The sequence below is a fragment of the Solanum pennellii genome, chromosome 6 (assembly GCF_001406875.1).
Source record: "Solanum pennellii chromosome 6, SPENNV200".
NCBI classification, from domain to species: domain Eukaryota; kingdom Viridiplantae; phylum Streptophyta; class Magnoliopsida; order Solanales; family Solanaceae; genus Solanum; species Solanum pennellii.
In genome coordinates, this window is record NC_028642.1 from 54,001,094 (window position 1) to 54,023,301 (window position 22,208).

At 29.2% G+C, this 22,208-nt stretch overlaps 2 protein-coding genes, 1 long non-coding RNA gene and 4 other non-coding genes across 7 annotated transcripts; 1 reads left to right on the forward strand and 6 right to left on the reverse strand.

The window, feature by feature from the left end:
* Positions 1–7,220: 7,220 nt before the first annotated feature.
* On the reverse strand, positions 7,221–9,126 carry LOC107021868 (NAC domain-containing protein 92-like). The gene is made up of 4 exons (XM_015222587.2): positions 9,031–9,126; positions 8,647–8,835; positions 8,281–8,558; positions 7,221–8,170 (listed from the first exon to the last, which is right to left on the reverse strand). Exons 2-4 carry the CDS (start codon positions 8,831–8,833, stop codon positions 7,619–7,621), a joined length of 1,017 nt encoding a protein of 338 aa, XP_015078073.1. The 5' UTR covers positions 8,834–8,835; positions 9,031–9,126; the 3' UTR covers positions 7,221–7,618.
* A 5,860-nt stretch (positions 9,127–14,986) lies between these two features.
* On the reverse strand, positions 14,987–15,060 carry TRNAI-AAU. The gene has a single exon. It is a non-coding gene; the product is annotated as a tRNA-Ile (tRNA).
* Positions 15,061–15,451: 391 nt separating this feature from the next.
* Positions 15,452–17,450, forward strand: LOC107022457 (thioredoxin-like 1-2, chloroplastic). Its single transcript, XM_027917474.1, is given in 5 exon segments — positions 15,452–16,448; positions 16,451–16,500; positions 16,598–16,780; positions 16,989–17,153; positions 17,220–17,450. Coding segments are annotated over 5 exon segments (612 nt in total). The 5' UTR covers positions 15,452–16,351; the 3' UTR covers positions 17,337–17,450.
* Positions 17,451–18,886: 1,436 nt separating this feature from the next.
* On the reverse strand, positions 18,887–21,818 carry LOC107023143. The gene is made up of 2 exons (XR_003578761.1): positions 21,445–21,818; positions 18,887–19,465 (listed from the first exon to the last, which is right to left on the reverse strand). It is a non-coding gene; the product is annotated as an uncharacterized LOC107023143 (long non-coding RNA).
* Positions 20,176–20,258, reverse strand: LOC114077688. The gene has a single exon (XR_003579061.1). It is a non-coding gene; the product is annotated as a small nucleolar RNA R44/J54/Z268 family (small nucleolar RNA).
* LOC114077689 lies at positions 20,699–20,780 on the reverse strand. The gene has a single exon (XR_003579062.1). It is a non-coding gene; the product is annotated as a small nucleolar RNA R44/J54/Z268 family (small nucleolar RNA).
* On the reverse strand, positions 21,200–21,268 carry LOC114077687. Its single transcript, XR_003579060.1, has one exon. It is a non-coding gene; the product is annotated as a small nucleolar RNA Z267 (small nucleolar RNA).
* Positions 21,819–22,208: the final 390 nt, after the last annotated feature.

Genomic DNA, 22,208 nt, shown 5'->3' on the forward strand with positions numbered 1-22,208 from the left:
TTATAAAAAAACTAACAGTATTAGGTTGATATACGTTACTGTAAGTAACGTTTTACTCCTAAAACGTTACTGTGAGTAACGTATATCAATCTGACGCCATCAACTTTTAAAAAATAAAATATATCCTAAAACGTTACTGTGGAATACGTTTATACTAGTTTTGTAAAATTTTAGAAAAAACATATTATGTTGGTGAATGGCTTTATATAATGGCTTTATATAAAAGATCCAAGATGTAAAGTTGAATTACCATTTTATCCCTATACTAAATAAAAATATTATATTCATATTTGATTATTTTATTTTTGAAAAATATTGAGCAATAAATTTTTTTACTATTAATGAATTGAGAATATTTGAACAGTTATGAAAATCAAATAATCTAAACGTTAAAGAAAATGAAGAGACAAATGTTAGTTAATGAGAGCAAATAGGTAGAGATTTAAGTTGCACATTAACTAAAATATAGAAGCAGTTACCTTTACATTGTTAGAATTTTAAAAGTTGTAGATTTCAATACTATGAATCTCATAGTTAATATATTAATATATGTTATTTTTAATGATAAATACATGAAAAGAAGCTAAAGAGACTAATTAATCATTAAAGTGAAAGTATTATATAAAGCCAAGAATAGTTTTCATTTTCCTTAAGTCCTCTCTCCATTTTTATGGGCTCTAAAGAAGAGTATATCATTTCTCTGAGCAGTTTTTTCTCAATCAATGTCAAAGTTAAAGGCCATTAAAATACGCTATGAACGTTGTTGGATTTGCCAAGAATTTCAGCTATAAATGTTATTGGATTCGTCAAAGAAATTTCTTAGTGAAGATTGAAGAATACACTCATGACACTTATTATTTAATTTTCTTGCTAGGGCTTAATATGTGCAACGCACAACAATAATTTTACGGTAAAAGATTTCTATATGTTACTGATTTTACACATCATTAACGTAGCACATAACATTTCACTTATTAATTCATTTAAATATTGTAGTTGTATAGTTTTTTGAATTTTGGATCTTAGAAACAAAAACACCATATAGGATGCTTATCAATTTTAAGAACATGTAATTTGTATTTTCTATTTTATAACACATAATATAACTTAAAAATATTGTTGATATACAATCTTCACAAAAATATTTTTATTTATATGGCAACACGCGCGTGGCGCGTACCCAGAAACTAGTATATATTATATATATAAGTGAAAAGCTCCAAAGTAAAAAGTTGAATTACCATTTTACCCCTACATCAGAATGAAAAAGCTATAAAATATTTAATTTAATTAATCTAATATAATTAATTAAACATTTTATCTTTAAATAAAGAAAATACTCCTTTAATAATTTGTGTAAAAAAAGTGTAAATATATGTTTAAATAAATGCTTAAGTATTGTATTGACTACAATACAATGAATGTTTTAACAGTTACAAAATTGATTCTTCATATTCTTATGTGTGTATTAGTACATATATTGAATAATTATATTCATATGCATCAACTTTAAACAATAACTACAAATTTGAATTTTAATAGTTTTGGAAATCTAATAATTTTTAAAGAATAAAATATGAAGTGTCCTTTCACTTCTCCAATAAAAAAATTTAATACTATTTTAATGATGTTTTTATAACTTGACTTTTGAGTTTCTATATATCTTTGATATAAATATCATTGTATGTTTCACTAATTTTCGATCTGTAAATTGTGCCATGATATATGTTGTCTTAGTTTTGATGATAGCTACTTCTCTTCACTCCTTGTATCTTAATATTTGTTTGATAATTTTGTTGTAGATTAACTAAGATCTGCTTAGATTTCTCTTCTATGTGTTCAAGTGAAATTTTTATTTTGTGTTATTATATTAGAAATGAAGATGTTATACATTTGATGATGTTAATTAATAATATATTTGTTTCTTTCACCTTTCATCCATGAAATAGGTTAATGACATATTCATGACAATTTTTTGAGTCCCTCAACTATATCCTTGCGGAAGAGATTTTGAATAATTGGAAGAGAATAAAGAAAATTGTCATCTCTTATCTCTCTACATTTTTTTTTCTACTTTTTTCTTTCACATTGTTATTTTTAGCTTCATTTTTTAATATTTTCGTTGATTTCTTTAGAGGTGTTCTTTTATTTACCATTAAAATATCTCTATTTTCTTTACCGAGTTAATTTCTATTTGATAAATAAATAACTACAAATAAAAAATTAGTGTACACAATAAGGCTTCGAATTTTATGATTTAAGTCTTTGCATGGTTGATAATTGTTCTTGCTTTGGTAACCACAAATGTAAGTTGTATAGCTTTTAAAGTATTTTTTCCTGATTTACAATTTCATTTTACAAACTTTATAGTAAAAAATAGAATTATTAGTTCTATTAAAAGTGTGAAGCAACAAAGTTAAAGGTTGGATTACTAAAGTAATCCTATAAATTTGTATAGAGTATAACACTCTTTGAAAATTAAAAATCTGATGAATTTGAAGGGTTACTTAATAATTAAATACACTTAATTTAATATATTGACCATATTCATCTACTAAAAATCACTCGCTGGTGGTGAAATATGTAAAGATGTTTGAGACTTTGATTCCTCTCATTCACTTTCTTTCATTTAATTCATTTTAATTCTAACATGAAGTTTATCCAATTTAATTAATTATTTTTCTGTAAGTTAAGTTAAGACCCATCTTTACAAGAAAAAAGTACATATATATCTTCCATTACAAAAGAAAGACTATTGATTTTCTTGAAAAGAAAATTTGAGATAGCTGCAATATGAGTGTCTTCTATCTTGCGTAATATTTCTCGTACATGTGAAATTTTTCTATATAATTTTCTTAATTAATTATTGTAATTTGTAATTATATTTTTGTTGACTATTTTTATTGTATCAGTAAATTACTATATTAAAATATACACATATTTAACATATAATTATTTTTTTTTCCACAATATTTGTGGTTTCTTCATCTTTAATATCAAAAGGTCATACAAACTCATTGTTACAACAACTTCATGCAACTTAGTCTGGGACACACATATAACGCATGTGTCCGAGGCTAGTAATTATATGAGTCAAAGCATTTTCTCATAACGTCGAGAATTTTCAGTTTCCCTCCCTTCTTAATTTGTGGATATATGAATTCCATTTAGGTGGAGCGCTATCAAATTGGGGATGGATATTACTCATCATACTATAAATTTAATTGGTTTTTGATTATGTCAATTGTTAATGTCGACATAACGATATATATATAGTAGGGAACACGTGAAAATGTTTGATAACATATTCTATTAAACCCAATAATATTTTAGTGTTTAAATATATGGAGAATTGTTTGACGTGAGCCCTCATGATTGGTAGAAAATTCTCCAAAATTAAAAAATGCAGATACAAGTCATTACATTCTATATGATAATCCAAGTGGATATTCAAGTCATTTTTTTTTCATTTTAAAATCCACATCTCTTTTTCTTAAATTTAAGTTAATTCATAGAAAGATCTTGAGAAATTTAAATTAAAAAGAATTAAAAAAATGCTATAGATTCCAAAATTCAAATCTTGAAATAAATATATAATAGTAAAAGAACAGCATATCGACAAATTTTGTTCATTATCTTAAGATTAATGTATGTAACGTGCACTTCTCAATTATATTTATCATCATATATATATATGTGGTGACATCTGGAGGTTAACTTTTTTCTATAATAAATATGGTTACTTTTAGCAAAATTGATATATAGATCAATTGTTGGTAGTAAACAAGCAAAATATATACTCCACATCCCAAAAAGAGATTATTTTCTTGTTAGTCCGTTACTTCCTAAAGAAATATTTTCTAATCTTTTCATTTACATCTCATGATAAATACATCAAATTTTATATTCGTACAAAAATATAGTATGACAATCTTAAGATCGCACATTTTGAAAGACTTATAATCACATAAATATTATAACATATTTGAATATCAAGTATCAATTTTTTATTTTTTTTTCTTAAATTTCATACTCGGTGAACTTAACGTCATACGAATTGAAATTAAAGGAATATTCCATTGTTTAGGGAAATCAGTGCATTTTCTATAAGAATTTAGTAAATGTTTGGTTGAAATGGATTTTTTTGTTAGTAATTGAGTATTACTTCTTTTTGTATATACCTCATATGTTTTTATCTAATGATTTAAACGAAGAAGAATCTTTTACACTATTTTCATTGTGACGAAAACGAATATTTATTTTATTGTTCCTCGTATATCAGCCAACAGATTGTAATCGTGTATTTTATATTGAAAAATAATAATAATCAGTAGTGGGGTGAGTATGACAAAAAAAAAAAAGAATATTGTGGCGTCACAATAGAATGTTTGTCCCAAAAGTTAATTAGCAAATTGACATGTGTGAAAATCTAATGCTACCTAAAATTCACTGTTTTATGATTAGGGATTGTGGCACACACTTTGGAAGTAGATAAGTCCTCACGCGTCTGTGATATTTTGAGATAATATAAGTGGTATAGGATAGAGCGGGGCGGGACAAGGTAGGACGAAGCAGAACAGGACGAGAGTAAATTTAAATCGTCTTATCTTATTTAGATTTGTTTATTATTTATGATCGATATCGTCTTAGTTGGGTAGTAATAGTAAATTATGAAGAGTAAAATAGCGTGATTGAGATTTTAACTTGCTTGATTCAACCTCTATTAACATTATATTAAAAATAAATATTTTGATTAGGTATAAATTTAATGAAGTAGATAAGTCCTCATGGCTATGATATTTTGAGATAATATAAGCGGTATAGCATAGAGCGGGGCGGGACAAGGTAGGACGAAGCGAAACAGGACGAGAGTGAATTTAGGACAAGGTAGGACGAAGCAAAATAGGACGAGAGTGAATTTAAATCGTCTTATCTTACCTTGTTTAGATTTTTTTATTATTTAGGATTGATTTCGTCTTTGTTAGGTAGTAATAGTAAATTATGAAGAGTAAAATAGCGTGATTGAGATTTTAACTCGCTTGATTTAACCTCTATTAACATTATATTAAAAATTAATATTTGATTGGGTATAAATTTGATGAAGTAGATTATAAGTACTCACACGTTGTGATATTTCGAGACAATATAAGCGGTATAGGATAGAGAGGGCGGGGACAAGGTAGGACGAAGCAAAACAGGATGAGAGTGAATTTAAATAGTCTTATCTTACCTTGTTTAGATTTGTTTATTATTTAGGATTAATTTCGTCTTTGTTAGGTAGTAATAGTAAATTATGAAGAGTAAAATAGTGTGATTGAGATTTTAACTCGCTTGATTTAACCTCTATTAATATTATATTAAAAATTAATATTTGATTGAGTATAAATTTGATGAAATAGATAAGTCCTCACACGTTGTGATATTTTGAGATAATACAAGTGGTATAGGGTAGAGCGGGCAAGACAAAGTAGGACGAAGCTAAACATGACGAGATTGAATCTAAGTCGTCTTATCTTATCTTATTTAGATTTGTTTATTATTTAGGATTGATTGGTCTTGTTATGTAAGGATAGTAATGGTGAAGAGTATCATCCAAAAAAAAGTAGTGGTGAAGAGTAGTAAAGTAGCGTGATTGAGATTTTAACTCGTCTGATCTGACCTTTTTAACATATATTAAAAAAATATTTATTTGGGTATAAATTTGATGAAGTATGAGATAGGTGGTGATATTAGTTAATTTATCTTTCCAATTAATTTGATATACTTTTAGTTATAATCACACATATATTTTTGTAACTTGCTTTGTTCCATGCTTAGTGGGAGCAAATGATCATAATAAAAAACTTTATGAAACAAAAGTTGTTTTCCTCTTTTTTTTCTATACATTAAAATAACAAAACGTCCACAACCATTTTTTCTTGTGTGGAAAATATTACTATATGACATGTAAAATACTTGAAAGTCTTTTGACTATCACAAAGAGAAGGATTAAAAAAACGACAAATCACACCTCATATCGAAGTGGATATATAACACTTTCCTCGTTTCAATTTATTTGTCCAATTTTAATTTGACTAGTCATTAAAATAAATTTTATTATTTCAAATTGAATATATATAAAGTATATTATATCTCTTAATAGAGTGAACTTAAATATATTGCGTAAAAAATTAAAACTAAAGCTTTACTTTAAAAAAAAAAAACAAATTAAAATGGTTGCATTTCGATTGATATGGTTCGATTTTGAAGTTTATCGGTTTGACTTATTGATTATTAGTTTATAGAGATGTTAAATCGTTATAGAACCATTAAGAAGATATTGACTTATCGGTTATTGATCGTTATCGGTTCGGTTATCATTTAACCGTCAAGACTTAAAAAAATATTGAAAATCACTTAAAAACAAGGTGACTAACCAAATGAACGATGCACATGAGCTCACAAGTTACATCTTTCTTAAAAACAAACACTTTTACGTGATAGAATAACCAAGAGTTCGGGACAATCAGAAATAAAAGTAGAAAATCAAACTCTAAGTCAAGGACTTTATATACAAAATGGTTTAAATATAATTATCAAACATATTATCGCGTTATCAATTAACCCGTTAAGAAGAAATTTAAAACCGTTAAAAATCAATAATCTGATAATAAATAAATCAGATCGTTATCAAAACGCAAAAACCAATAATTTTTTTTCAGTTTAAATTATCGATTTCGATTCAATTTTGAAGAAAGAAATACATTTTTGACAAAATATAGTTTGGTTGATTAGGATGAGGTTGACTTGAAAATTTTTGTTGTGTTTAGGAATAAAGGGAAATGAGATTAATTGAAGTGACCCTTTTAGAACATTACGAAGAATATGAGTGTACCTTTAATTTTCTCTCCCTTTTTTTTTATTATCAAAAGAGGAATATTACCTGATTTTACTATTACTTATATGAGGAAAATTTCTTTGGGAAATACTATCAAATAATGCCAAGATTAAAAGGGCAATATTCTTAAATGTGCTTCGTCACCAATCGACAAAAAAGGTAGCTAGGTGCACTAAAGCTTCTGTTATGCACAGGATCCAGAAAAGGACTCGATCAGAAGGACTTATTATACACACTATCTTACATTGTTTATCAATCAAACAACCATTAATAAAAGGATCGAAGCACAATTAGTATATGAGATATTATTTTTGAATCATGACATATAACTAAACACAAATAGTAGAGATGGAAGAGAGTTTAGTTTTTCCATAGAAAAAAACAACAGTGAAAAGATCACAGTCACCAACTTTTGATCTCCCACAGTTTCATGCTTACACCATTCAGTACTATTTATACAACTTCAACATCACCATCTAATAAGTTGCCCAGAAGAAGCAACTAGATAAACAAAAAGCAACAAAACATTAACATACTAATAGTATTTTATGCGATAGATTTAACTTATATTCACTGACAGTATAGACGAATCTTTACACCATCAGTGCAACAACCCTGGTGCCATAAGCTATATAATACTGTCTGCAATAACTAAAGCTGTACCTCTTCCCTGCTCTTTTTTTTTTCTTTTTTTTTTTTTTGGGTTTTTCGACTTATTTGGCATTCTTGTTTCAAGATAATTCAGCAACTCCAGAGACAATCAAGACCCTGTAATCCAACCATACCTGCTGATGGCACCTGATCTTCAAGAAACCTTCTTTTCATTTCAAGATTTGATACCACTGATGTGATTTCAGTATTCATGTCAGTGCTAAGTACCCCTGTTTCTTGGGGTACATTAAAAATGTCCTCTTTCTTGAAATTCAGACCATAACTGTCAAGTGAAGTCCTTAGAAGAATTGAAGGATCTTGAACCCCAAATGAAGCTGGATTATTAGTAGTGAATGGGGCTATTTGGTTACAAGAAAATGTATTTGGAACAAGAGAAGTTGTAGGGTAACTATCCATTGGATTTGACAGAAGAGGGAAACAGTTGTTTTGAGCAGTGAGAAAATTGGAGAAGCAGTGCACGTGGCTGGATTTCGAAGCAGTAGCAGTAGCAGAATCTGCCAATGGTGGCAGAAATGAATTCCCCATTTCATTTTCATTAGAATTCAGTTTCAAAAGCCCTGAAATGTGGATTTTCTTTCCACCACTGCTCTTTTGGAACACTCTGCAAATCACCCATTCATTCTACAAAACACCAAAAAAGAAAAAGGAATCTTGATTAAAAACACAACGATAAACATATAGAGAACAGAATGTACGCAGACGTTATCTGCTTGAATGTTGATTATGTGTACCTTTGCTGTCTTTGGCAGATTTTGAAGAGACAATTTTCCTTCTAATCTAAATTCATGAATAACCCAATTTGTCTTTTCACCTTTTGGAGCTCTCCCTTTGTAGAAAACCAGAGTTTTCTTCATACCGATCAATGATTTTCCCCTGTAAATCTCTCTGTCTTTTCCAGTAGCTTTCCAATACCCTGCAGCAGTCGCCCTGTTTGTTCTCAGCCCTGTTGGATACTTCTTGTCTCTCACACAGAAAAAATACCATTCTTTTTCCCCCATTTTCGCCTTCCCTACATTCAAACACAACAACAAAAAATCAAGCTGAGGTCGGCTATATGAATCTCGCTTCATAAAAAAAAATGAAAAAAAAAAACTTACATGGAAGATCCCAAGGTTCAACTTTGTTCAAATCAACATCACCAATAGCAATAGCAACGAAATCAGTATCCACAACTTTGTTAGACAAATAATGAGTGATCAATTCTTCATCAGTTGGATGGAATCGAAATCCAGGTGGTAACTCCATTTGATCATCATCCTTAACAACTCCTGAATAATTCTCCATCACTACAATTTATGCAAAAAACTTAATTATACACTAGAATTTTTTCATGAGTCACCAGCTGGCTTTGAAATAAAGTGACAAAAATTGTTTTTTTTTTTTTTGGCCAAACAAGTATAAGAAAACCAGGAGCTAAAATAGTAAATCAAGAATGGAGAAGATGGAAAAATTAAGGATAGAGAGAATCCATGGGAACTAACCTGAAAGATTGAAAAAAAGAAGTAACAAGAATACAAGGCCATAAATAGAGTTTTTTGTGTGAGATAGATACGTGAAGTTAAAGGAACTTATAACTATGGTGGGGTGGGTGGGGGGGGAGGTAGTTTAGGTCTTCTTCTCTTTAACTCTTCCTAACTATGATACAAAATGTATAATTTGACCAAATACAACTCATCCCTAAAAGTTAAAACTATGCATGTAACAATTTTCAACTGCTTTTGTCATTTTTATTATATGTTCATATTTATATAAGATTATATAGTTACTACTACTTTTTATTTTATAACTATGGTATTCAAAGTCAATTGACTAATTAATTTAATGGGGGTATTTGTAAGTTTGGATAGATGAAAACAAATTATTATCTAATTAAGATTTGAATTTGAGACCTTTATCGTTGTACCGCATGTTTGAATGCAAGTATACAAATTTAGTTTAAAGTATGTCACATTGGATGAAAAAAAGAACCATGTAGCTAGTACATATAGTTAAATTTTTCTATTGTGATAGTATTGTTATTGATTTGTTTCGTTATATTTTAATTACTACAACGAAATGTTTAGTGAAATATTATTATAAAGAATACGTGTTAATAGAGGGATCATTATACTAATGGGATACGTTTTAGTTTTGTTAGTATATTGACTTTAAAATTGTCGTATTTTTTTATTTTTGGGTTGAAATGTAGTTACTTAGTATCATATTAATTTGTGTTTGGAACTTCCACAGTGTGAATAGTTTTCTTTTTCTTGCAGTGTGAACAGCTATGTGAAGGCTAAAAATGTTGTTTTCATGGTGGTTCCAACTGTATACCAGAACCATCCAACGTGACTTAATATTAAGCTGTTAAAAAGCAATTAAGAGAGCTATAAATATGTATCTACTATCTTATTTTCCCAAATTTACTTTCATTAAGCCAAAAAATTAAAATTATATCACATACACTGACATCATGTATAAACACTAAAAATACTATTGGGTAAAGATCAAAAGTCGAGTTCTATGTATAAAAAAATATTATTGGGAGCATTGTCCCAGAATAAACCCTACATATAATGTTGAATTTGTATGTAATCGAGTTTTAATAAGTATATCAGCCAGTAAATGAAAAATTAAAATTAAAAATAAAAAAAAAAAAACTTACAAGTATATACAAAATACTTGAAGGTATGTGTGAAAAGGACTATGTATCTTCATATAATACATACAAAATTAAGGCTATACATGATGTAACTGAAAATAGATATTAAATGTGATTAATCAAAGTGAATGTGACAATTCTAATAAACACAACTTAATTTGTGCAGACCAGCATTGCGCAGAATCTTCATGCTGTTAGCTTTCAATTTAGCCAAGTCCACTCTTGCCATATCAAATATAAAATTTGTCAATAAGTTTTTAAAGTTATTTAAAGTCTGTCACACTTTTAATTGGAAATATTATTTGTACGTAGAAATAGACCCATCTCAAGGCTCTATACTCTAATTATCTAAGCCCAAAGGAACTTCACTATCACTTTGATGCTCGATTAGGGGCGAAGGCAGAAGTCTATAGACTATACATCTCGATTTGGTTAAATTCAATTTTTTTTTAAAAAAATATTGTTAAATTTAAATTCAATTTATTTAACGCTCAAATTTCATTTTTCTATAATTCAAATTTCATAAAATTCAATTTGTTGTTAATTAAAAATTTTCTTGGTCAAAATGGGTTATAAATGGGCTGGTCACAGAATACTTGAACTAAAAACGGATTGAGTCAAAATGAACAAAAATAATGGTTCATATTTCAATTTGAACTGATCAAATTTATAATTTTGTTGTTTGTATTTTTATGATTTTTTTTTAATTAACTATTAATTTCTTTCGTTATTATATATTTATATATAACATATTAAAAAATATTTTTGTAAAATTCTTTTGATAAGTTTTCTTATTGGTCAATTTATGTTGGAAAATTAAAATATATGAATAGTTATTCATTAATGCGGCCAAATTTAAATGGTTTGGACAAATTTATCACTCCTACTTTATATTATCAAGTATATGTATTAGTTAGAAAGTTAATTATCATTTAGCTAAATGTAAGCTAAATTTATGGGAAGTCATATGGTTACAATATGGGTCTAGGAAGTTCAGATAATTGAAGATACTCTTTTGGACTCAACTTGATTAATTGTCTTTATGTAGATGCAAAAAAAAGATAAGTATTGAAGTCATCTTTGTCTTTATAAATATACTTTGTTGTGGTGGGGGTTGTTTAAAAGATGAGTGTAGCTATATTTCATGTGGGACTTATGCTCATAGTACTTTTGGGCCACTTTTACTATTACTTGCAAATAAATGACAAACAAATTAAAATTGTTCTAGTAAGTACCTTTACCATAATGATATTTCTAAGTCCAAAATTTTCTTACGACAGATTCGACTCAGGAGGCTTTAAGAAGGATTGATTTCAGGATCATTCGTGTGAATGACCACCCTCTAAACTAACTGAATTATTACGAAGGATGTTTTGATAAGTTTTGTATAGGTTAATTTAGCGTCCATATGCAATCTAAATTGAGGTAAACATTTAAATTCTTTAACTTGGATTATGCACAAAATGACCCATAAATGATTAATATACATGTACTTTAACATACCTACCTTTACCCACCCTAAGTTTGTGCAAGTTGGCCATTTGCTTTAAAAGAAAATGAGAATTTGAAATCCGTTATGTTAATTTCCAAAAGCAAAATTAAGAAAAAAAATTTATAAAAGAATTAATGAATTTCTTATTATGCATGCACCAATTATATAATCACTTTTGAAGCTTATGAAACAGAAAAAAAATGTGATAGAGAACACTTTATTCCATTTATTATGCTAGAAAGATACCTAATTGTTGCACAATACTAAGAAAATTCCAGCTTTACAATGCAAATTGATTTTGTGTAAAATGTCTATATCTCTATATACTTCATCAATCTCAAAATATTTATTATGTTTTTTATTTACACGACTCTTAAAAAATATTACTATTAATTAACTATGAGAGATGTTTAACTTTTTTATCCTTATTTATATGTTAAAAGTATAAGCCTCATTTATTTATACTTAATAGATGTCCTATTAAGTGCATTTGTTCTCATTAAGATTTATACACTTAATTGGTCTTCAACTCTTCATAGATTTTTATCATTATAATCTTGAATAAGTGATATTTTCGTGTGGGATAATATTCACTATCACTCTATCAACAATCATTAGCCGACCACCTTCATTAACCACATCTATCATCATAATCACCACACCCATTGTAGACCACCTACTACCATCGTCAAGTTCCGACCACCTTTGCCATCACGATCATCACTATTAATTACTATGTATATTTACCGCATTCGTCATTATAATTATATCAATTACCATCATCGTTATTGCCACCTCCATCTCCCATTACTATCACCTCTACGGTAAATTAATTCCTACTATCAATCAACTCTACCATCTCAATTAACACCACTGCCAACTATCATCAATCACCACATATTTTTTCGACATCAGCATCCTTGTCGTTACCGTTACTGTCACCGTCACCGCTACTGATACCGTCACCTATATATCTTTCTATTGACACATTGAAGCGGACAAAACATAATAAAAATTTATTATAATATACAATAGATAAGTAAAAAGAAACGGTAATCTTATAAAAACGACTTTTTCCATTTTCAAAATAATCTATAGGTGTATAAAAAAAGTAAACTCTTTTCTTTTGAGTATAAATATAATAAATGTATATACTAGAAAACCAATTATGGGAGGGACAAATGTCAAAGTTTACCTTTAAAAGGGAAATGTAACCTCTTTTGATACTCCATTTAAAGTAGTTTAAATAGTCAAACTATAGCTCGTAGGATCAGAGTACAAAAAGGCATCTCAATGAAGATAAAAAAGAAAAACTTTAGTGCCGCCACAGCCAATGAAGAATTTAAGAACCTCACGCAACTTATACACATTCAGATTTAAATTACGACGATATTTGATTATAAATAGATTAAATTTTAATAAAAAAATTAATAGTATAAATAGAAAATTCAGTGTATTTTTATAAATAGGGAGCCTGAATGAATAGAATGTACGTAGATCTTATTCTTATCACGTGGAGATAGAATAAAATGTGCAAATACACAACTATAGTCTATATTTTGGTGCACTAGCCAACTATCACTATAAGATGGTGATTGAGTAGTGTGTTTTGTCTTCTTATTGATGCTAAGCTTTTTTGATGGTGAATATATATTTTGTTGAGGTCTAAGACTATATTGCACATCATTTTTATATGATTAGGAGATCATATTATATGTTTTATTAGGTACGTGGCTTACTTATAATATGTAACTGCGATTAATTATAACTCTCTCTTTTAACCAATGGATACAAAAGTGCCAGCTTCACAATTCTCATGATCCTAAGGTTAGTGAGTTATGTTGACTATAAGCACGTTCCAATTATTTATGGAAAAATTATATAAATTGATACATTTTAATAAATAATTACATTTTAGTAATATTTTTTATTTATTATTATTTATAGTAATACTATATTAAATTTGTCATATGTATTAAAAGTAAATTATGTATGCAATATATATGAATTATATATAAATTATAATTGTTTTTAAAAATATATTATGTTTGTTTGGTAAAAATTTGACACATTGTATTATAAGTGAATTAAAATGTTTGATAAATTAATTATTTATCATTAAAATTTGTATTATATGTGAGTAAAAAATTATTCTTTGTAATATGAATTAAACTTGAATTATGAATGAATTAAAAGTGATCAAGTGAAAAAGATATATTATTGCTATAAATGGTAAATAGTTTATTATTATAGTATATTTATGTAAGTTTTCCATTATTTATTGACACCTAAATTAAAAGAAAATTGACGAGGTGGGAGAAGGAGAGTGAAATCGAACTCTTATCAATAACGTGAAGTTCAGATAATCAACAAACTAAACACCTAAGATTATATTTGTCGTTTAATGATTAAGTAAGTAATTGACAAATTTCACTAAGCTATTAAGTGCAAATGTTAATGGTAAGAGAAAACAGTTAAATCTATTGCTTTTAGATATGAATCTTAATATCTTATGCTTAAATTCTTTAAAAATTACTTTTTTGTGAAGTGGACAATAGAACAGCGTAGCACTCTCACCCACTGAAGGAAAAAAAGCTCAATTATTTGAATATATGTTTGGTTCAATTAATGAAGCAATGATATCATGTTAGTGTTGAAATACACTACTATTAGAAATATTACAAGTATAATAATTAATTTCTTAAATTGCATATTAAATCAAAACAACACAAACAAACTGAAACGGAAGAATCAAAATTGGTATATGATAGATTTGCTACTACTTATAATTGATACCTTATAAAACAGAGAGGAAAATTCAAGAATTTGAACTTGATGCAGTATGGATTAACCATTTCTAATGTATCCAGAACATATTATACTTTTGATGGTCCTCTTTCGTTCCTTCTCCAATTTCATAAACTTCGTGGAAAGATTCTTGGAAGGCTTCTTCTCCAAAAAAAAAAGTGTTGAAACGAATGTAACATGTACGATTTTAGATTGTGATTTTATACGATACAGTTCATATTTATATACATGTGATTGCGTTTTCTGTCTAGTCAAACAATATTCAATGATCCAGCTAACTAAGTGTTTGATTAGATTCTTCAGTATAATTTTTATGACTAGGTCTAATCGAAATAAGTTTATCTTTGATTATAAGTTTTTCGTAGGTCTTTTAAACATTTTAAGTTATCAATTATAATGACTTATAATACTTTTTATGTTTGCATCTTTTTTACAAAAAAAATAAAAAAATTTCACCCAAAAAAAACGATATTTGCTGGATAAGATAAAAAAGAAATGGCCCATGCAGGTCTCGAACCTGCGACCTTCGCGTTATTAGCACGACGCTCTAACCAACTGAGCTAATGGGCCAGATATTATTCAATTGTCGTATATTTATTAAGAATCAAAAGCATCAACTGTTCAGTGTTACAAAACATGGGCAAACAAAAGAAGTGCTCCAAAAGGAACAAAACCATGAGCTAATAATCAAACATATTTCACTTATATAAGATTTTAGATAACAGACCCTTTAACCCTTCAAAAAGGATTAAGAAATAAATCCAAATATTCACCATAACCCTACCTCTGATATCAGGAAGAAACACAAACATTTTTTTTAAAAAAAAATAATCAAAGACCACTTGCAAATTGAATATAAAAAAAATGACCTTTTTATATTTTTTACAAGCACTAATAACAATTTATCTCGTAGAATATCTCGTAGAAAGACGTAAAATTGTAGAAAGTTACAAAATCAAATCTGCGTAGCGGAAGTGGACCCTTTATGTTGTCATGTTTTTCCCATATCACAAATTAAAGATATTAATAGTAGTATATATACTTCTGTAATAAAGTAATAATAAAAAGTCATCTTTAATTACTGAGTTGAATGAAAATAAGAAACATGCATGGTGGCATCAAGATGTTTGCATCGATGAAAATGGTAAATAGTTAGTGGAATTCTTATCCAAATAATAAAAGAGACAAAGTCTACTACACAGTGAATAAACTAACAGCCAAACATGCCTAAAACTCATAATAATATAACACTGTTTGGCATATTCCCATTTTTTGGATTCTTTGCATCTCATCATTTGTTTTAATCATCTAAAACTTGACAAAAATACAAAAAATATTCATTCAATTACGCACCTTTGGTTAAGGATAAAGTATTTACCACTCACTCCATCACAACTCTTGTTGGTCCATCAAATCATTTTTCAGCGATTGTAAATAACTTATTTTGTTATCAAGATTATAAATCTTATATTTTAAGAAAACATACATGTATATGTCAAAAAAAATGTACGTTCAAATAAGTTTAAATCCAATATATGCGTGTATGAGTTGAATCCTTTCACTTGATTGCTCCTCAGCTTTAAAAGGAAGAGTAACACAGTTTTCATTGGCCTTCCTTCTTTCCTGGTCAAAAAGAGCCTGAAATCTGAATATTTTTGCCTTTTTTTAGTATTAAAAATGTGGGATTGTTTCTTCTTCCATTAATTTACGGAAGAAAACACCAATCTGCAGTTGCGTCCCCCTAAATCTCTCTCTTTCTATTGGAAAAAAAAGTTGATTCTTTATCCCAAAGTTAAGGTAATTAACTGTTAGATAGTACTATAAGTCTAACAACTCCTAGAACTAATTTTTTTTAGTGTCAATGGCAAGTTCATTGAGCAGTGGTTTCTCTGTTTCTGGCCCCTGTTTCAATTCCAGAGCCAAAGGGTCTGCTCATCATTGCTATTCAAATGGAAATTTGCATCTAGAGAATTTCTCGGCAAATCATTGAATGTATCAGACCATATACAGGTGCTTTTTATGTTTCATTCTTGTATTTCTCCCTTCTTTTTTTGAGTTTTCACTTTTGAGATTAAGGAATCAGTAAGTGTTTTGCCTAATGTTTCAGGCACAAGAAGAAATTTGTGTTGAAAGTGGTCAGGGATGGTGGGAGAAGACACTTAAACCCAACATGGTAGAGATCAATTCAGCACAACAACTTGTTGATTCATTGTTGAAGGCTGGTGATAGATTAGTCATAATTGACTTCTACTCTCCTGATTGTGGAGGTTGCAAGACTTTACATCCTAAGGTATGGTACCAAAATGATCAAGGTATTAGTTTTTTGCAAGCTGTCGTAGTCTTGGTTGATAGAATTACCTGATATTTTTTGTTGGTAGATACCTATAAAATTAGTTGAGGCGTGCGGCGTGCCCAAGCTGAATCACACACCACAGCAATTCTGAATGCAAATTCTGACACCTGTTAATAACATCACTGTTGTTACTTGATGTTTGCAGATGTGTGAGTTAGCTGAATCAAATCCCAATGCCATATTCCTAAAAGTAAACTATGAAGAACTGAAAAGCATGTGCAATGTTCTTCATATACCTGTCTTGCCCTTGTTCAGATTCTACAAGGGTGCACAAGGCAAAGTTTGTAGCTTCAGCTGTACTAATGCAACAGTAAGTTTTTGTAAAACAATCTTTGATTTGTCCCGTGAAGTGTATTTTCTAATTGGATATATGCAGATAAAGAAATTTAAAGATGCAGTATCAAGGTATGGGAATGAAGGGTGTCGCTTCAGTCCAGCAACAGGTCTCGAGGAATCTGAGCTTTTAGCTTTGGCCTCAATTGGACAAATATAAAAAATAAATAAAAAAAAATCATCTTTTGATTCTCCAGTATTCAGGAGTACATTCTTGAAGCACAAAGTTGTTCATAACCATGAAAGAACAGATATTAGTAATATTAAGCTAGCGTTTGCCCATAGATATTCAAATATTTTTGGTAAATATTATTTGGATGAAAATTTGGGTGAAATTTTACCATGTGTTTGGCCATAGAATTTGAGAAACATATTTCATTTTTTTAAGAAATATGATTTATACCCATAAGTTTTTAAAACTATCAAACTAACCATAAATTTGTATTACATAGCACAATAGAAATCTCACGTAACAAGATTTATGACTTCCGCAACAAATCAACAAGAATCATTACAGTAAATATTCGTATAGTGAAAAGGTCTTGGTACAAATCATGATAATGAAAATACAACTAATATAAATTCGGGAAAAAAAAAGAGAAGAAAACAAAAGGAAATAAATATTGCAATCACTGAAGAACCTATGCTTTCTCATCTGAAAGAGTTCAACCTATTCTTTAATATAATCTTCCCACATTTTATGAACAATCTCTTCTCGATGAGCTTGCATTTTTGAATCAGACGATCGAGAAGATGAAGCGATGTTGTTACCCTGAGCCCGTAGTTCGTCACTTTCATCAACAACCATATCATCATTTTCATATTCATTGAATATTCCATCACTACTTTGGTGTTCACGTAAAAAATTATGCAATACAGCGCAAGCAATTACTATTTTCACTTGCATGTCACATTCATAGTTGTTCATGCCTTGTCTTAGTATTCTGAATCTACTTTTCCACGCACCAAAAGTTCTTTCAATTACATTGCGCAGAGAAGCATGTCTATAGTTAAATAGCTCTTTCCCATTCTTAGGCTCTCTTTCACTTCCTCGGTAGTCCTGCAAATGATAGCGCATTCCAATGAATGGAGCTAAAAATCCTCTTGTGTTCCGTAGACCAGCATCAACAACGCAATATTTATCTACCAAAATAAAATAAATGCAATTCATGTTTTATTTAGTAGCTAGTTCATTAAGACTAACTGTAACAAAGGAATGTATGAAATCAAAAGAATGCATGTAGAAGGGAGCTAATTGAATTGGTTGGTGTCAATAAATATATTATTTTTGTAAAATAAATAGTTAAGTGTAAAAATTGAATTTCTAAAACTTTCCAAATAATGAAATTTGGCCCAAATACTAGTTTTTTCTAGTATTTGGGAATTTGAAAAATTTGCCAAAAAAATTTGCAAATAATAAAAAAGTGTATGAACAAACAAAATTTGCCAAGTTTTTTCCCAAGTTTTACTTGCAAAATTTATGGCCAAACGGGCCCTTAGTGATTAGATGGTCTTTTTAAAGGGACATTTGGTAGGTATATCAACAGGAAAAGGGGTAAACAAAATATCCTTAGATTCTGTGACTAAATATCAATGGGAAAAGGTCAAAATTATATGTTAATATTGGTTGCTACACTTAATTTGTACATTGTTATAGGCACCTCTACAATAGGCTGCTTATACTGTTGTAGATTATAATGTAAAATAGCATAACTACAAGATGTGAAGCTTTTTGATAAATAATTAAACAATTCATACATTACAACTCAGTCTCAAACTAATTGAACAAAAATATATTTACATCACTTATTAGAAAAAATTCCAACTTGGACAACATGTATAATCAAAATATTGAAAATCCCGCATTGCAGGAACTGTGGAAAACACATCTGTGGGAATAACTAGAGGACCATATATATAGAGTGATCCATCACTAATCCTAATAAATTTGCTGCAACACACCAAAATAATGCATCAAGAGTAAACGATGACGAGATGATTATCATGGTAGTTTAATAGTTCATCAATTATGATCCAGCAGTCCATTCTTACCGATAACAAATCATCTGCAAGAAGAAAACCCACCAAGTTAGAAGACAAATAGATGATAAAACCAATGTATCTGATTATTTTTGGTAAAAAAAGCCTTCATCATATGTAAGAAAGTTTATCACATGTGACGCCACTGGAGCCCAACATATAAGAAGGCTTCAACAGATAGCAACATTCGAATCTCCGTTCTTAATTGACAATCATCAGGCTTGTACCAAAAGAAAAAGTACAAAATAGCTGCAAAAAGATGATAATGGAGGAAGTAAAAAGATATCCCACACGAGAGAGCAACAGATCAAACTAAAATGACAAAAATAAAATAAAAATTGTGCCTCAGAGGTAGTGACAATTACGTAAAATCATCATCTTTACATATCAAGATAATACGTACAAGACACATCACAGGCACTTCTAGACAATGTGAAAAAAAGAACTTCTGTGATTAACCAAAGATAAAGAATAAATTGTGTTTACTGCAACCCCTCAAAAATTAAAGAAAACAGAACAACATCGTATGTGTATTAACTAGTGGTCTTAGAATTCTTCATTCTGAATTATGATGATATGAACCACAACGATACAATTTCAAAATAACAAAGACATAGGAGCAGCATCAGAGAAAAGTAAAAAAAATCAAATGCTTAACTTGCTGAGATGATTGATAGTGCCAATCACTAGCGATCACTTCGTATGTAACAAATGCAACAGTATCAATGTCCTAAGTTCTAACTAGATGTGCAATGTGATTGGTGTGCAAAGCCAACAAATATATGTCTGGCAAGCTCTTAACCAGAAATGCAACTAAAAGCAGAGAATCTTATAAGAGGTTGTTTATGTGCTGCTAAGGGAACACATAACAGCTGATATGAAAATAAATAACAGGACTAGAGATACACAACAGGAACTGCGGCAATGGTAGTGTACACAGTTGAAAATAACACAAGTATCAAGCATCAGAGAGATTCCCATTGACAAATCATCATTCCCAAGAGGGTGCTGATGTCCCTGTCTATTCTATCATCATTGCAAGAACCAAACACAAATAGTAAAGAGGTATGTGTATTTAATTGGTAGCCTTAGAGAAGTAAGGCTCACACTATATCATCTTTCTTAATTCTGAATTCTGATATTATGGACCACAAAGATACAATTTCAAAATATCAAACCCAACTAGCCAAAGGAGCAGTAAAAGAGAAAACTTTGAACATTCCCAGTGACTAATTTGCTGAGATAATTGATAGCAACAATCACTAGCTATTACTGTGTGTAACAAATACAAAGCTATCAATGTGGCAATGTTCTAACTAGAAATGCAATGTGATTGGCGTGCAAAGCTCACAGAGTTTTATGAGAGAGCTTGTTCAAGCAATAAATTAATCACCAATTATAGGTTAAGGAAATGCATAACTAGAAATGCAAAACAGGAACTACAGCAACGGCAGTATACACAGTTGAAAATAAGATAAATGTCAAGCATCAGAGAGATTCCCATCGACAAATCATCATCCCCAGAGGGTGCTGATGTCCCTGTCTGTTCTATCATCATTGCAATGACCAAATGAGGGAAAAACTGAAAATGGTTAAAGATTATCACGAGTTCATATTTTATTTAAGATAAAAAAGTGTATCCCTCATATCAAATTCTTTATAAACCATCCGCCAAAAATGCAACATGACTATAAGCATTCAATTAGCAAATTAAATAGGATCCAAAGCAAGCTATTTCAAAATCATAATCTTGACAACTGCCCCGAGGAATACATATATAATAACAACCAAGACTCTAACTACTGGAAAAGCAGAGGCATAATGAATTTCAAAAAAGAAAATCAGCAAAAGGAGTAACATTTTGAAATTCTTATGTATTATATAAAGCTTCTTCCTTTAGCAAAAGGATATCAGACCCATTAATTAAACAAGCAAAGCTGGATCGCAAAAGTTCACGAAAACATAAGGAATTGATAAAGCCTCAAGCCTCAGATTAAAAGTTGTTTCATAGTGAAATACTCAAAGTATATTTAATGCCATCATAGGCAGAGGCGCGTAGATTTGAGCTGATAATTGAAGCCAAGAAACAAAATTTACCACAAATGAGGGGCATAAGTGAATTTCTACAAAAAAAAAACTAAGAATCACAAGAACAAAAATATAAAGACTATATAAAGATAACAACTGTATCTAAACTGATGAAAAAGAAGCAAATGAGCAGTTCATACTGGAAAAGATTTGGAATGGTGGTGGCTAGGGTTCTTGTTGAGCGAATGCTGCCATTTTGGGAATTTATAGGTGTCACTACAGACTCCGGGGGATTCGAAACTAGGGTTTACTTAAGAATAATTTTACTAAGTTACCCCTGCAACTGTTTGGATTCTACTTTTCCTGCTTTATTTATCAAAAGAATATCCAAATTCTCTCTCACAAGTATTTTAACTTTTTGTTTTGGTTCGATTAGTAGAATCTCGATTAAATTTAAATTACGAGATTCATTATAGGTGAATATTTTCAATTGAATTTTTTTCATATTCAGTGTTCGAATTTGAGATATTTTAAGTGTGGAGTAGTTCCATCACTATACCACAACCAGTGGCATAAGTAGAATATTTTCCAAGCCCTATCACACACACACACACACATATATATATATATATATGAGAATTCACATTTACTATTATATCTATTCCAAGAAATAATTTTAAAAAATAAAACTTTTTCGAGATAAATTTTTATTTTGAAAGTAACCTCATTAAATATTTTAGTGCTACATATTTATTATTATATAAAATAAAATATCAAAAAAATGCAAAGGAAGGACAAAAAAAAGAAAAAATAAGAAATTACTAAATATTTATTTTTATAAAAAATACCAAAAAGAAAAAAATAAAATAAGGAAGAGCAGAAATAATGAAAGAAGAAAAAAGCAAGGTACTCATGACTATCACACTGTATGTCTATTTAACCATTGTATAATATATATTTTCTT